At 45.7% G+C, this 17,657-nt stretch overlaps 1 protein-coding gene across 1 annotated transcript in view; it reads left to right on the top strand.

Annotated features, from left to right (window-relative positions):
- Positions 1-17,657, top strand: part of SRCIN1 (SRC kinase signaling inhibitor 1) — a 922,972-nt gene that overhangs the window by 701,241 nt on the left and 204,074 nt on the right. Inside the window, exons 13-14 of the mRNA XM_086924314.1 lie at positions 6,271-6,418; positions 8,709-9,045. Of these exons, the coding sequence (XP_086780440.1) occupies positions 6,271-6,418; positions 8,709-9,045 (485 nt within the window). The remainder of the gene's footprint in view (positions 1-6,270; positions 6,419-8,708; positions 9,046-17,657) is intronic.

The raw sequence follows: 17,657 nt of genomic DNA, 5'->3' as shown, positions 1-17,657 counted from the left end.
GCCACCACTCTAGGGATTGCTGTTTGGGAAATGTAAAGCCTGGAAAAGGAAAAAATAAACAGGCCTGCTGTTGCAGCACTGCTGCTAGAAGGAGTACTTCAGAAGGATACGTTTTTAAGCTGTGCGCACCCGTCTGTGTTCATATGTCTTTGGGTGGAAGTGCATGTGTACATGTCTGTGTGCGTCTTGTTCTGCGAGTGCATATCTGTGTGTTTAGGTGTATGCTTGAGCCCTGAGTGTGTGGGTGAGGACTTGTTTTTATTTTACCACTGTCACCGCCTGGAAAATCCTTTCACTAGCACAGTGGGGGTAATTCCTGGTAATCTGTAGGCACCGATTCAATGGTGCTAAACCCTGGCAACATATTGGTGGTGGCACAAAACCGTGGTAATTATTGGCAATATGTTGGCTGTGATATGCTTTTATAACCTAATGGGGTAACCCGATCACTATCCATGGACCTGGGTATTGTATGATATAGAACAACAGTTGGTCCTAGGACTCACCCTGTCCTGCAATAGGTTGCCCCTCCTTCACCCCTGTCTTGAGGAAGACCCGCAAACGGAGGTTTAAAAGCCCCCTGCGCCTTAAGTCTGGTAGAAACGTCGACATCTACCCTTTACCAAGGGCCTGTACCATATGACACCACCATCCCATCCTTTGAACAGATTATATTTCTCTGCAACATTCCTTGTGAATTATTTTGAATTAGAAAAATGATGTTTTTTGGACAGGCCACAAGCGACTGGTGCTGTTACAACCTGTTGTATATCAACCTGTTGTATATGCGAAACCATTGTAATTCCTCATGAACTATTCTCATTCTATACTTTTTCTCAGCTTTACTACACACACGAGCACCAGCCTTTTTTCACCTCCTTTTCCTTGGAGCAACGTCTTGACGATTACATGTTTGGTAATGTCTTTACCTTCAGGATTGGTACTATGAATAAATAGACCATCTTTCTTACATACAGTGGGTATCTATTTTCCTTCTCCTAAGGTGCATAATTGTATTAATTAACATTTGCAGGAATATATTTCTGCATGCAAAATATTTTTGAATTATAAATCTTTTTTGACTTGATGCGTGGTTAAATGAGTCCTAGGACCGACGGCTGTGATATGCTGGCACAGAGACCAACGGACCTAAGCCTGAGCATACTTTGGCCACTTTGGGCACACACAACAAGATGATGGATGGAGTGCTGAAACTTTTCAGCCACTCACTGCCAGTCAAGAGATCTGGGTTTAATTAATCGTTATTTTGCTCACCATGCCACCCCAGTTTGGACCCAGACATATGCAAATCACTCTTGACCCTGCTCCTCATGGGAACAGTCCAGCCCGACACGCCAGGACAGGTCCTCCCTGGACCGGAAACAAACATCCTGGCTCTGGTTTCGGGGTATCACCACTCATCAGCCAAGCTAGCCTTGATCCAGTGGCACATCGTTGGCAATTAGTTGGCTGTGATATGCTGGCACAGCGAGCAACTGACCCATGTCTGGGCATACCCTTGGCCAACCTGGGGTGGCGTTGTGAGCAAAAGAACAATGGATTTAACCCAGATCTCTTGACTGGGGTGGATGTTTGATTTATTCAGCATTTCGTCCATCATTTGTTGCTGCAGCATCTTTCACCCTAAGTGGTATGGGTTTGCCCACCTGTGGGTCTCTTGCTTGCGGTGCCACTGGATTCAATCTAACATAGCTGATGAGGGGTGATACACTGAAACCGGTCCCAGGATGCTTGTTTCCGGTCCAGAGAGGACCCGCCTTGGTAGTTCGGGCTGGGCTGTTCCCATGAGGAGCAGGGTCAAGATTGATTTGCATATGGCTGATTCCAAACTGAGGTGGCGTTTGGAGGAAAAGAATGATGGATTTAGCCCAGATCTTTTGACTGGGGGTGAATGTTTGATTCATTCAGCATTCCGCCCATCATTTGTTGCTGCAACATATTTTGCCCTAAGTGGGATGGGTATGTCCTAGACATGGCAGTCCTTCCAGATCAACCACCTAGAGTTGCTGACAGTGCAATTGGCTAGCAAGGCCTTTTACTGCCACATATATTACAAACTAGTCCTGATCAAAACAGACAACATGACTGACATGTGTTACCTTCGGAAACAGGGCGCACACACTTTCCTCAGCTCTCGAGGCTGGTGTAGAGCTTTTGGCATTAGGCTATCTACCACAGGGTTTCCCTGCTAGCGAAGTACTTTCCGATATTGGACTATGACTTTGTAGACCTGCTCAGCAAAATGCAGCAACAAATCCATAAGTGGGAATTCCACCCTCAAGTCCTACTCCCATACTTCCATCGTTAGGTGTTTCCCCATGTAGACAACCTTTTCAGCTGGAGAAAACCCCAAATGCCCAAGATTCGCCTCCAGGTTTCCGCACTCACAGTCCACAGGCAATGCACTATGGATGAACTGGTCCGGGATATTTGCCTACACTTTTCTGCCTCTCCCACTTCTTCCATACATTGTGCGGAAGCTACAGCAGACCTCTCTCACCATCATTTTGGTGGCTCTCGTTTAGATCAGACGGCCCTTGCCCACAACCCTATTTGGGTTGTCAGTAGTACCACACAAGAATCTCCCCAACAGTCGGACCTTCTAACTTAGCACCAGGGCAGTCCGGCATCCCATCCCCAGGCAGCTCAACCTATTAATCCAGCTCTTGAGTTCTTAGGGTCTGGGTATCTCAATTTGCCAGCGAGTGCCTGCCCATATACATATATATGAGGTTTGACATCCTACCACCCAAAGTGGAAGAGTTTTGTTCACTACTGCAAACATATTGATCTGCTTAAGCATGCAATACAGGACATTGCCTGCTATGTTCTTTGTTTACAATGCTCAGGCCTGGCTTATTTTTCCATTTGCTTACATTTGGATGCATTGGCAGCATACCCGCAGAACAGAGAACAATCTTCCTTGTTCAGAGTCCCAGTCATTAAAGTCTTTATGGAGGGACATAAAAGGCTTATCCCCTAGCTTACCCCAGCCCCTTCCTAAACTTGACCTAGTTCTCACTAGGCTCATAGCACTCCCTTTTGAGCCCCTTCACTTGTGTCGTCTCTAGTTTCCGTCCTGGAATGTAGTTTTTATGGTCGCTGTTACTTCCCTCAGGTGAGTCAGCGACATTCAAGCCCTCAGCACAAACGACCCTGTCTGCATGGTTTTTGCTGGCAGGGTAGTCTTCAGAACTAACCTGACGTTCTAGCCCAAGTAGGTCTCTCCCTTCCACCTCAACCAAACCATTGAACTGCAAGTGTTCTTTCTGCACCCAGAATCTGTAGCACACACTAGATATCAAGAGGGCCCTCATGTACCACACTGATAGGACACAAGCTTTTCTCAAGCTTCAGCAACTGTTTGTTGTCTTCTCTAAGTTATACAAAGGTAGGGCTATATCTAAAGCAGGAGTAGCCCTCTGGGTAGTCAGGTGTATTCAAACCTGCTATGCCAAAGCCAAACGTCAGCTCCCTGCTCCACCCTGGCTGTATTCTATGCACAAAAAGCTGCTTCCATGGCCTTTTTGTGAAACATCCCACTAGCTGACATATGTAAGGCAGCTACCTAGTGCACACCACACATGTTCACTAAACAATACTGTGTGGATGTCCCAGCTCATCAGTACGCCACAGCGGGCCAGGCTGTACTAAGTACACTTTTTCAATCTTCTAATTCTTCCTCTGGCTAGCCATGATTTTAGGGCACAACTGCTTTCCAGTCTATGCAGAGCATGTATATCTACAGCCACACATGCCACACTTAGAACATTTTACTTAGCCTGTAAGCATCTGTTTGTGGCATGTAGTGCTTGTAGATTAGCATGAGCCCACCCTCCTCCCAGAAGACTTCGACTGTTGCAGCTCTATTTCCTATACTTTACTTTGCTTTTCACACATTCCTATGCATGGGCATCCTCTGTCACTTCAGCTCCATCTCCATTCTCACCCGCCATGCAGGAAAACAACCTAAGAATGGAACCGATGATCATGAGCAATACTATTCATAGGAGGAGTCACAACACCTTGTGACTCGAAATACTTCTTCGAAGAAAAAGAAACTGTACATGTTCAAGCACAACACTAGATTGCAAGAGTATGTAGAGCAGGTTGATTTACGTCGCTACATGAACAGATGCTTAGAGGATAAGTTACATTTTCCTTCCATGACGCATGCCCTATTTATCTTAGTCATTTCAGTATTCCATTTGAAGTAGGAAATGTGACTCACAACATTTTTAATGCAGCGTAAGCCCTTGTTATCCTTGATGTAAAATTGTTTCAGTTGGAACATACGTCATTTAGGTCTTCAAACAGATTGTGCTACTTATCTTACTGGATCTACGGTAACAAGATGTGAAAAATTATCTGGCCTCCACTCACAGTGCATGGGTGTATTGTTGAGTCAGCATATATAGGAAAATCTTCAATTTATTTACCCTACTGGATCTTTTGCGCTGAATGTTTCTTGTGTGCCCATAAAGACCCAGGAGCACAAGTTATAAGAATGGAGCCTAGACAAGAATACAACAGCCAGAAAACGTTGCACTGTATTTAGTAGAACGCGAGGGAGCAGGGCTGTAGAGATAGTGTGGTATCTCTAATTGTTTGAGTACTTAAAAGTAATGCATCTGCTATAAAGTGTGGCCACCGACCCACCTTAGGCAACAACCGTGACTGGGAGCAGCTCAAAAAGGGGATAGTTTGTGTGGCTTGGAGTTGTTTCCCAGTACAGTTTTCCCATGAAGAAGCAAATGTGTTCACATATTCGAGAGCAGAGAATTGTGATCATTAGAACAACCTGGTGGATGCAGTAACAGGAATAGGAGAAGCAAGCATGGACTGCTTCAGTAAAGGCCAAAAGAACAAGAGGAGCTATACAAAGTGTCACTGTATTGTAAAATTTACCAGGAAATCCCATTTGGCATACTCAAAGACCATACATGGAAATCTATTAAAGTAGTCAATGCTGAAGACATCCTGCCTTCTTCTAAAAGACTCTAGCATAGGCATATTGTGGCAACTTTTAGAAGTGTCTTGCATAGAGATATCCTGACATCTTCAGAAAAGTTTAAAATGGAGATAGCGGCAATGTTTCTCAAAGGGTCTGGCATAGTATTTCTATGACTGTATGTTCCAAGGAAAGGACAAAAACACTTACTAGATTTTCTCAACTTTTTAAATCTCTTTTAGGAACATTGTACTCGCTTGAGCCTCTTGACAGGAGGGGGGCGTGGGGGAGGATGAGAGGGGGGACTTTCTTCATGTTTCTTAGTTTGTCTTTCCATCGCAGCAGTCCTCTTGGAGGACCAGACAACAATAACTATAGCACATGTTCAATCTCTGTATGCCGTATATTTGAAATGAAAACCAATAAAATAAATGTAAACATAAAATCTCTTTAAAACCATTAGTTCGCAAAATACATATTTCATAATTAAGCTCGCAAAATACATATTTCATGATTAAGCTCATCGGCTAACTAATATCACTAGTGACAAACAAGGTTGCTGATCTCTTGAAGCTTTGTTTTCAAAGCTTCGTGTGGAAGAAAAAGGACATAAATACAAAACAATTAAGTTAAACACATCTACACCTACAAGAGACTTATTTTGACTGTAATAGGGCATGTTACTGAGTTTCAGAGAGATCACATAAAGTCCTTCATTTTTTTTTACCATTAAGTAATTTCTTGTTAGGAGAATCAAACCAAGTGGAGTTTCATTAGGGCAGGCATAGCTATCTAATATTGATACATTTAGAAGATCATTATTTAAAATACAGAGGCACACCCTACATTCTCAACAAATTTGCAAGCTTTCCTCTTTTGAGTCACAACATCCGATTAAAAAATATCCTTACTTAAGAGAAATATCATAACTAGTTCTAGAATAATCTGACATAGGACTGTTTATAGAAGGGTCAGAAGCATGCATCTCCTGCCTGCTTTTAAATTGTTTGTTATGAAGAGTTTCTTCCTTCTCCAATAAGGTCTGGTGTATCTGGCATGAGGATATGCTGCAAGATAAAAATGTATGTTGAGAAGCGATCAAAAAAGTAATCACTGGTAGAGAGATTTTATGCTTCCTTCTGGACTGCTGCGAGGTAGAGCAGGGAGTTGAGGACAGAGAATGTGTCTCAAAAGAAGATAGATAAATGCTGATTCTTGGTCCTTCAGTTTGTTGTAGAGTGATATTTGCATGGCAACATTTCTACTTCCCTTGTTTCTACCTTTTTCCTTTCTTACAGCTCATTTCCCCAGTTTGCAGAGTAAAATGCGTGTGATCTTGCGTGTCGAGGTGGAAGCTGTGAAATTCCTGAAGGAAGAACCCCAGAGACTGGATACTTTACTGAAACGCTGTAAATCAATGACTGATACACTGGCTCAGATCCGAAGGTGAGAACCTCATTGCATAATTACCTCCTACTTTACATGCAGAGAGTGCTCAAGCTCTCTTTCCTAGAGAATGTCTACCATGGTGCTCAAGGAACTATGCCCTCATCAGGTATTGCCAGCCCATCCACTGACCCTAAAAAGCTACAGGAGACATTCTCTTCCACTTATTTTTTCTATAGCCCTACAAAACATCACTGGCCCATCCCTTTATAATCCTACTTCAGTATACACACATTAGACTTCTGTCCCTGGAAGACATTTTTCTCTATAACCCTTCAACATATGTACATTACCGTGTCCTTAAAACTATCCCTTAGCATAATGTTTATTTATTTATTTGGGAGTTTTATAGAGCTCTAGCCAGACCCGAAGGTATCGGAGCGCTTTACAACATAAGTAGTGGTGAAATCAATCAAAGAAAAACAGTATTAAACATATTGAGTCATGACGAATCAAAAGTCTGAGAGTATAATATCACATTGCTAGCAGGAAATCACAGTGCATAGGAGTAGTATACAAATTGACTTGTTTGGGGACCCTTTCCAGGAGGGGGGGGCACAGGGACCATTCGGGAGGTGGGTGAGGTAGAAGTCTTAGTGTTCACGTGGCTGGGTGCTGCAGTGTGCAGGAGTTTAGGTTTGTGCAGCAGCTAGCCATTCGGAAGGGATCGGTTGAGGTAGAGGTCTTTGAGTGGCCTTTTGAAGTTTACAAAGGAGGGGGTGGTCCTGATATGGACTGGGATAGAGTTCCACATTTTGGGCGCATTTCCAGAGAAGGATTGAGATGTGTTTTTTTGTTTGCAAGTTCTCAGAGGAATGAGGAGAGTGTTGCTACTCCTGAGGCTCCATATTTGGCCTGCTTTTTTGAGTTTTGTGGCCAGGTAGGCAGGCTTCCTGGTGTGCAGAGCATTGTGCGTGAGACAGGCAGTTCTGAAGTTAGCACGCATTTCTATTGGGAGCCATTTTAGTTCTTTGAGTGCAGGTGAGATGTATTCAAATGTCTTTACTCCGGTGACCATTCTGGCTGCTGCATTCAGAGTTGCGCTGAGGGGAGCCAGGTGGGATTTTGCAGTTCCTGTGAGGGTTGCATTCCCAATAGTCCAGTCTGGACAGTACTAGGGCTTGATTAGCTTGTTTAAGGTCATTCGGAGGGATGAAGGGTTCTATTTTGTTGAGCAGTTTAAGGTTGAGGAAGGAGCTCTTGGCAGAGTTTTTGATGTGCTTGGTCATGTCTAATTATGGGTCCAGTGTGATTCCCAGTGATTAAATTGAGTCAACCAGGGTGAGTTTGCAGTTAAGAGCATCAGTGGCTTTCAGCCAATCTGTCACTTAGGGGTTCTGCTTCTTATTTGAAATGAGTAGGATTTCTGTTTTGTCTTGGTTGAGTTTCAAGTGTTTGAGTGATAGCCAGTGCTGGACTTCTCTTAGAGTGTTGTTTAGTCTTTGGATGTCGTCCATGGAGGAGGTTTCGAGATAGATCTGGGTGTCGTCTGCATAGAGGTGGAAGGGGATGTTGGATTTTTTTATAATGCTCATGAAAACTTCTCCCTGTAACCATGAACCTAATTCTCAATAACTCCACACATTTTTACAGAGTTTTTTTATAGCACAAACTTGACCCAAAGGTATAGGGTATCGGAGCACTTTACATGAGAACCAGTTGCGTTACATGAGGCCACATCCATTTTTGTTAGGCACGGGGAAGTTGATTACCCAAAATCACAGGATGTTGTGCGTCCTGGCCAAGACTCAAACCTGGTTCCCCAGATTTGAGGTCTACCGCCCTAGCCGTTATGCTAACTCCTCTCCCCATCACCATAAAACTCTTGCTTAGCATAATACACATTAAACGTTTATCCCTAGAACCATGAAATTATGCAAACCCATTTATGCTTATAGGGGTTTCTCACCATAATCTTTGCAAACAAACCATTGGGAGTAAATCACATGTCCCTCCTTCTTGACCCCTATAAAACATTTTTCATCTTCAGTCACCCATGATACTAATTATTTCTTGTTGATCCACAGGCGATGTCTTTCAAACCTAACTACCTATGTTGGAAATATTTACTCCTCCTTACTGAAATAAGTCACTTCATCCCCGTGTGATTTTCAAATAACACTTTATCTGGGAGCAAACTGTCTTGTCCACTAGGCATGTTTCATCAGAGGTTTTCTAAGATCATCTGGTGGACTAATAAAGGAACATGCCAAAGATAGTATATTTTTTAAACCCCATGGCGTTTCCTCTGTTGACTTCCATTTTATTCTTCACTTTCCTTTCCTGGCAGGCAAGTAGAAGAAGGTGTGTGGACTCCAGCAGACAACCTCCACAACCAATCCCCAAAACAGGTGATTGCTGAAAACGAATTTACCAAGACATCAGACTTTGAGTTTCCTACAAGCCCCCCTATGAACTTTCATGAACTGACCTCTTCACAAACTCCTAGCTGGGAGCCTCCGAGCCACGGGAGTCCTGGGTACAACCAAAGCGGCTCTGGCATCCAGACCAATCCACAGCGGAGTCATAATCCTTCCCGAGCTGGGGAGATGGTGGCAGTCAAGACTCAGACTGGTCCTGAAGTTCCAAGCAAGAGGATGAGTGCAGACAAATCTGTCTCCGTCGAGGTAAGACTTAAATTTTAAGCCTCATTAGGAGCGCTCAACCAAAAGGGTGTTGCTAAACAACTGTGAAAATTACTAATACCACAGGGTACATTTTGTATATAGTGTGGTATTACTGCATCATTATGAGGGCCTCAGATCACACTGAGAGATATAGCATAGTAGTGTGTTTCTCTCTGGTTATATATTTTTGAAGTTTCCTGTTACGCTATAAGATAAGTGGATTTATCGAGCGCAAAAATCACCTTAAGTGTCCGTTGCACAAAACAGGTAGGCAATCACCTAGCCAGAGAAGTTAATCCAGAAATTGTCGTAAAAGCAGGGTTTTGTGCTACTTATAGAAAAAAGATGAGTCAGACCTTTGACAGTTCTAGAGGGAGCAGATGCCGTAAGCAAAGCACAAATACTGAAAAGAGGCACTCTGCAACTTTTTCTAAGCGGTTTGAAACACCAATATTATTAGTAGTTAGAGGTCACAATTGTTTGCTAGTCTCCTAAAGGAGTATGTCAATGCTTTGACATAGGAGACCAACCATTGATGATTCTACGAAACCTGTATAAGTCCAGTGTTCTATTTATACTCCAGCATCCCCTGTCCTGTAGAGTCCACAGGTGGCACTATATTGTCTGCCACGTACAGATCCCTTGTGCTGTCTCTTTCTGATTTGGCTTCATAGAGCCTGCCATTCTTTTTTTTTTTTTTTTTTTTTTTTTAACACTCATTGTCAGGAGTCTATTTTCCCTTATAGTATAGCGCAGTCAATGAATCATGGGCTTAGAAAGCGAGGTTATCCAGTATTATGGGTGTCTTTCATAGATTCACATGCCTGAATCATTCTCCGTCGTCGAGACGGGAGTCTCCGGTACATAGAAAAGTAATGTCCTATAGACATACATAGAGAAAAGTAGGCCTAAGGGCCTTGCCTTAGTAGCCTATGTCCTTTTGTAAAAAGGACCAAACTCCAGAAGGTAGCCAATCAGCTACCACCACCCTCTAGAACCTTCCTGTCAGGAGCCTCAGATTTTCTACCGCACGTTGTGCTAGGGAGTCTCCACCTGAGTTCTCCTCAGGTTTCCTAGTATAATCTCTTTTCTTCTCAGAAATTGGATATTTCCTTCATAAATGCACCATGGCTGATAAAAAGAAGGGTCTCTTCAGAGCTTGCTCTTCTTGTGGTAAGAAGAGGCTCCACGTCGATGATAAGCATTAAACCTGCTTATACTGTCTTTATCCAGACCATGCTCCTAAAGAGTGTAGAATTTGTAGAACATTCTCTACAAAAACACTAAAAGACCGAGAAGGCGGGCTGCTCCTCTGGTTGAACAGACTGAAAACCAGAGACGACCTGGAGTCTTCAGAGGAGGGTGAGATGGCTTCAGTTTCATTGAAATTATCCTTGAAGAGGCCAAGGGTTGCTTCCCCTAGCCCTACAGACGTTCCTCCTAAAAAGACTGTCAAAAAGTCTTCAGAGGCAAGATCTACAACGTCTGACAAGAAGATTCCTGCCTTCAGGAAGCCTGCGCCGTCGTCGACGACTATTTCGTCGACGTTTACCTCAGCGCTGAAGAAGACTGGGTCTACAGTCTGTTTCTACATCGACGACGACAGTGTCGACGACAATGGCGTCGTCAGCATTCTCATCGACGACGACGACTACTCCATCGTCGATGGCGGGTAAGCCTGTGTCGTCGATTATCCTCATTGCAAAGCCCTCGACGAAGATCCCGTCGGCGACGACGACATCAGCATCGACGACGAAGCCAAAACCGTTGACGCCGTCGACGAAGACACCCTCGTCGACCGGCGTGCCGTCGTCTAAGACACCGACGGCCAATTACAGCACCCGAATCTGAAATCTCTCAGATTATCGGCTTGGCTCCTGAGTACCGAGAGTTCTGCCAACTAGACATTCCGCAGGAGTGCAAAGATGTCCTCGCGAAAGCAAGAGCAGAGAGCAAAAACAAGACCTATTTGTTAAAATGGAAACGCTTTTGCATTTGGTGTAAGGGCAAAGATCTACATCCCTTTCAGGCTACTCCGGAGCAGTTACTACCATATCTGCTACACCTGGCACAGGGGGGGACTTGCGCATGCCTCTATCAGAGTACATTTGGCAGCAATCTCTTGCTTTACAAGAACTTCAAAAGGACCCTCTCTCTGGTCACACAGGTTAATAAAACAATTCCTTAAGGGGCTTTACAGATCCTTTCCTCGCCCACGGAGAGTTCCACCAACATGGCATCTCAATGTGGTCCTCAACCAATTGATGAAACACCCTTTCGAGTCCATTCACAGGGCAGATGTCAAATACATCTCCTGGAAAACGGCCCTTCTATTGGCCCTGACCTCAGCAAGAAGGGTCAGCAAAATACAGGCTCTTTCCATACAAAATCCCTTCATGCAGTTCAAGGAAGACAGAGTGGTTTTAAGAACTAATCCTCGATTTATTCCTAAGGTCCCGTCGGACTTCCATTTAAATGAACCTCTAGTCCTCCGATCATTCTTCCCAAATCCCAGCACTGCAGCTGAAAAATCCCTGCGCTCTTTGGACCTGAAGAGGTGTCTTAAATTTTACCTCGACAAGACAAAACATTGTAGGAAAACGAACCAGCTTTTCATCGCTTTCAGTAGACCTAGAAAAGGCATGCCGCTTTCCAAGCAAAGTATTTCACGATGGATATCTTCGGCAATTGCCTTTTGCCACGACAAAGCCGGACGACCGTTGCACTCCAAAGTAAGAGCTCATTCTACAAGACCTGTGTCCACATCGGCAGCGCTCTTTGCTCGGGTTCCAATATTGGACATTTGCAGGGCCGCGACCTGGAAGTCGCCGCATACCTTCACCAGGCACTACTGCCTGGATACGGAACTGATGCAGGATGCAGCAGTGGGCCAGGCTGTGCTTCGCCATCTATTCCAGTGAGGTGAGCCTTCCTCCTTACCGCCATCCACATCGGCAGCGCTCTTTGCTGGGGTACCAATATTGGACATTTGCAGGGCAGCGACCTGGAAGTCGCCACATACCTTCACCAGGCACTACTGCCTGGATACGGAACTGATGCAGAATGCAGCAGTGGGCCAGGCTGTGCTTCGCCATCTATTCCAGTGAGGTGAGCCTTCCTCCTTACCGCCATCCTTCGCTGTATGCACATTTATTTACTTATTTCTTGTTACTTGTTGATGGCTCTTAGTCGCATGATATGTATTATCTCAGACTGCTGTATGCTGTTCCATCAGAAATGTGCATAATGTATTGCTTGCTACTCTGATTCAGGCATGTGAATCTATGAAAGACACCCATAATACTGGATAAGAAATGCGTTACTTACCTGTAACTGCAGTTATCCAGTATTGGTGTCTTTCATAGATTCACATGCAACCCTCCCGCCTCCCCTGGAAGGACTCACTTCTTTCTCTAAAAAGTATTACGCCTACCTAGCTTGGTGCGTACGAAAATCTTAGAGACTGAGGCTCCTGACAGGAAGGTTCTAGAGGGAAGGTGGTAGCTGATTGGCTACCTTCTGGAGTTTGGTCCTTTTTACAAAAGGACATAGATAGACTTCTAAGGCAAGGCCCTTAGGCCTATTTTTCTCTATGTATGTCTATAGGGCATTACTTTTCTATGTACCGGAGACTCCCGTCTCGACGACGGGGAATGATTCAGGCATGTGAATCTATGAAAGACACCAATACTGGATAACTGCAGTTACAGGTAAGTAACGCATTTCATCTCAAGGTGCTGGGGGTGCTCATCCCTCTAGGGGAAGGATCATTTGAAAAGCCAGGTCTTGAGCTCCTTCTTGAATTGGACTCACGAAGCGGATTGCCTGAGGTGGAGGGGCAGGATGTTCCAGGTATTTGCTGCGAGGTAGGTGAAGGATCTTTCTCTGGTTCTGGTCTTGTGGATCCTGGGTACGGAGAACAGGGCAAGCTGGGCGGAATGGAGTTGTCTGGAAGGCATGTGGAATGCTAGGTAGTGGTTCAGGTATGCTGGTCCTTTGTCATGGAGAGCTTTGTAGGCATGTCTGAGGAGTTTGTAGGTGATTCTCTTGTCGACTGGGAGCCACTGGAGTTGTTGAAGGTGGTGCGAAGTGTGACTGTGGCGGCGGATGTCAAGGACCAGACTGACTATGGCGTTTTGGACATTTTGTAGTTTCTTGAGCTGTTTCTGGGTGACACCGGAGTAGGGTGCCTTGCCGTAGTCAAGTCTGCTGGTGATGGTGATGAGTGCAAGGGTGATCGTCTTTCTGGATTCTTTGGGGATCCATCTGAATGTCTTTCGAAGCAGGCGGAGTGTGTGGAAGCAGGCTGAGGAGACTGTGTTAATTTTGCGGTTCATTGTGAGAAATGAGTACTTCTGTCTTGTCCAAGTTGAACTTGAGGCAGCTGTCATGTATCCGGGTAGCGACTGCCTTCATTCAGCTGTGGAAGTTGGTTTTAGCGGTTGGTGAGGGAGAGGATCAGCTGGGTGTCGCCGTACGAGATGATTTTAAGTATGTGGTTTCTGACGATGGCTGCGAGGGGAGCCATGTGGACTTTTAAGAGGGTGGTGCTCAGGTAGGAGCCCTGTGGCACTCTGCAGCTGATCGCTGTGGGTTCTGAGAGGAACAGGTGTAGTCCGACTCACTGGGTTTGGCTGGTGAGGAAAGAGTGGATCCAGTCCGATGGCATGGAGTGTCTTGATTCGGGTGCATTAGGAGACTGTGTTGAAGGCTGCCGAGAGGTCCAGTAGGATAAGAGCTGCGGTCTCGCTACGTTCGAAGAGGGAGCGGATGTAGTTGGAGGCAGTGAGGAGTGCGGTCTCCGTGCTGAGGTTGCTTCAGAAACTGGATTGGGAGGTGTACAGGAAGGGGTTTACTTCTAAGAATGTGGAGAGCTGGGCATTGATGGCCTTCACAATGACCTTGGCTGGGAAGTGGAGGGAAATGGGTCTGAAGTTCTTGAGGTCAGTCTGATCTGAGGACAGCTCCTTCTGTAGCTGGTTGATCCCTTCATGTTTCCTGTCTTCAGGGAAGGTGGTGGTTACGATGGTCAACAACGAAGGGGACAATAAGGGCTTGATAAAGATCCCCCTTACTTGCCCTGGATAAAGCTAGACGACAAGAAAGGTATGGTGTTCCTGGGTGGCAAGTCGACCACCCAGTGAGTACTCACAGTGGTGCGGAGGTGTGGAATACCTTCTTTCGGAACTAGGACCCTCAAACACCCAGCAAGTTAGGTGTCATGCTTCATCATATGGGTCTGCTCCTCATCGAGCCGACGCTGCAATGCTCGACTGGCACCCATAAAGGGGCTCTTTATCGGAGATCTTTTGTTCCTTGCCATATAGGTACCGTGGGTGTGAGGGACCTAGTAAGATGTAGATATGGTGTATGGGTTAAAACAGGTAAGGGAATCCTCTATAATTATTTTTATTTTGGAGAGGTCATAACCTGATTAAAAAATAAAAGGAGTGCGGCTATTTTGTTCTAATCTGACAAAAAGTGCGCTCTACATCTTAGTGGTCCACATGTTTCTCGCCTGTAAATGTCTCTAATAGATCAGTTTGTGATTCCTCAGGACCAAGTGACTAAACAAAAACTATCTACAGTGTGTGGTATGGTGTGGTGTGGTGTGGTGCTACATACCACTTTTTCTCACGCTAGGAATTTGACCTGGAGAAATGCAGCCAACCTCTTATAGATTCATATGCTGCTTCATCAGACTGCAGCAGAGTATGTGGACACTCAACGTAGTGTCGCTGCTCCCGCTCAGAGCAATACGGCTCACCTACCCGCTCCGCTGTATCAGGAAGGCGTTTACGATGGAGCAGGTGATGGTGCGGCGGAGCTGTGGAAGATGGCGGCTGCTGCCCTGTGGGAGATGTGCTGCAGGCATGGGTCCGTTGGGGCTCCTGAGTAAATGCACGTCACCGTCGACGACAGCCTCGTCGACGAGGTCACCGTCGACGATGGTTTTGTCGACGAAGTCCAAAAAGACCACATCGTCGTCTATGCTGACGACAGCACCATCGACGGAAAGATTGCCATCGACGATTGAGTCTCAAAATGTAGGAAAGACAGTTCCGTCTACGATGCAGTCTACATTTGCCTCTCTGCCTTTATTGCCACTGTCTTCCAGCAGTTTAGCCAATGTTGACACTCTTCAAAAAAGTAGTATGGTTCCAAGTAACCAGCTTGCACTTCCTGGTGATGCACTGCCTCCCTCGCCTTTGTTTGCTACAGACTGATAACAAGAGTCTGAAGAGGATGTACATGAATCTTTCAATGAGGCTCATAGTCCATCAGATTTAATCATAAAATGTCAAGAGGTCAGTAATGATGATGAGGAGCAGTATGGCCAACAGGATGAGGTTCCGACTCAAATTCCGACTGCGACGTTACCTTTGTCGCTTATCTCTAACCTCCAACGTATGTTAGACGACTATAACAGGCGTTTCCCACCATCACCACAAGCGCCTACAGTTCCTTCAGTCTTAACCCCTATTACGGAGCCGTCAGCTGCTCCTTCCTTACCTCCACCACCTGCTGTCATTCAGAGACACACATCAATTCAAGTACACGCAACTGTGTATCCTGATGATGACGAGGAGAACCCTCCTCATCGAGAAGATGGGGAGGTTACAGATGTGGATGGTGATGATAACATGGCGGAGTGGGATGACTATCGGACACAAACACCGTCCCCATCTCAAGTGACGCTAGGGGATTCTCCTCCGGTGGATATTGCAAGCTTCTATCAGTTAATGGTCAGAGCGGCTCAGCGTTTTAAGTTACCACGAGTCCAAAGAGAGGCAGATTGTTTCCTTTACGATTTCAAGAGTCAACCATTCAAACCGATTCATACTGTTCCAATTATAGATTTCATTTTGGCTGAAGGGGTGAAACGAATGAAAACGCCAAATTCTTTGCCTGCCCAATTACCACGATTAGAAAAGAAATATAAGGCGCCGGTCGGATCTCCAGCATGCCTCATTGCCCAGCCGTAGCCAGATTCGGTTGTTACACAGGCAGCTCAGCGGGGATCCCGGAATCCTGCATCCACTATTACAGCGCCTCCGGACCATGAGGGCCGTCGCCTTGATGCTATAGGGCACAAGTTCTCGACGATGTCTTCCACTACGGTGAGAGCGGCTAATGCTATGGCCATCTTGGGTCGATACGACCGCCAAATTTGGGCAGATATGACCGCCTATATGGCGTGGCTTCCGGATGCTTCTAAGGCGGAAGCATTGCAACTTCTTCAGGAAAGAAAAAGAACGTCTGAAGAATTGATTGATTGTGCAGTAGATGTAGCCTGCACTGGATTCCGACAGCTCGCTGGAGCGGCTGTCTTACGTAGGCACGGTTGGGTGCGTCAGGAAGTCCAGGCTAAAATTCTCGATATGCCATTTGATGGCGAATCACTCTTTGGAGCACACATTGATGAGGCGTTACAATCTATAAAAAAGGACACGGACACTGCACGTGCCTTGGGAACGCTTCAATTTAAGAAACAGCCCTTTCGGGGTGCTCGAGGACGAGGAACCGATTCCAATTTTCGGGGAGGAAGCAATCAATATCGCTCCTATAACCAAACAACCAGCGTTACTCCAGTAACCGACAGCAGTCGTCTCGTCAACAGCCGGCCAAGACCTATAGAGGGAAAACCTCTTACAGAGGATCTTCTAGTAAACGACAATGACTTGCCTTTAACCCAGCAGATTGGAGGTCGAATCTCCCTGTTTGGTTCTCAATGGTCCTCCATCACCTCGGACCGTTGGGTGCTAGACATTGTAGAAAAGGGCCATGCTTTGGAATTCGTCAAAATCCCTCCTCCAACTCCACCTTCCGGGCCGCCACCTCCTCACATCAAGGAACTTTTCCATCAAGTTCAACTTCTGATTCAGAAGGGTGCAGTAGAGGTAGTTCCAAAGTCTCAAAGAGGGAAGGGGTTTTATTCCAGTTTTTTCCTAATCGTCAAGAATAATGGGGAATGGAGACCAATATTGGACCTGAGAGAGCTCAACCACTATCTCAAGAGTCAATCCTTCCGCATGCTAACGCTTACAGAGATCTTGCGTTTGCTCTTAGTCGGAGATTTCATGGCTACTATCGACCTCCGAGAGGCCTACTTCCATGTTCCAATACTCCTACGTCATCGAATGTTTCTGCGATTTCGGATGGGGCAGAAACATTTCCAGTTCAAGGTATTGCCATTTGGCCTTCGTTCCGCCCCTCGAGTATTTACCAAGATATTGGCTCCTGTAATGGCCTATCTATGCCTCCAAGGTGTCCAGATTTTCCCATATCTTGACGATTGTCTCCTGAAATCGCAGTCTCGCGCACAGCTGCTTCACCATACATCCCTTTGTCAGAGGGTGTTTCGCTCCTTGGGACTGTCTCTCAACCTGGAAAAGTCCCAATTACGCCCAACTCCTTGCAAGGATTTTCTAGGGGCCACGTTGGATACCACGCTGGCAAAAGCATTTGTGTCCCTGGAACATCAACAAAGAATTCTTCGTCTAGTATCTCTTCTACTATCAAAGCAGTACATTTCAGTCCGGCTGCTGAAGTCATTTCTGGGAATGGCTTCATCGTGCATCGCACTCCTCCCACATTGCAGACGGCGGACA

Source organism: Lissotriton vulgaris, chromosome 5, assembly GCF_964263255.1.
Source record: "Lissotriton vulgaris chromosome 5, aLisVul1.2, whole genome shotgun sequence".
NCBI lineage: Eukaryota > Metazoa > Chordata > Amphibia > Caudata > Salamandridae > Lissotriton > Lissotriton vulgaris.
The sequence above is the reverse complement of the archived record's forward strand: the minus strand, read 5'-3'. Positions and strand labels throughout refer to the sequence as shown.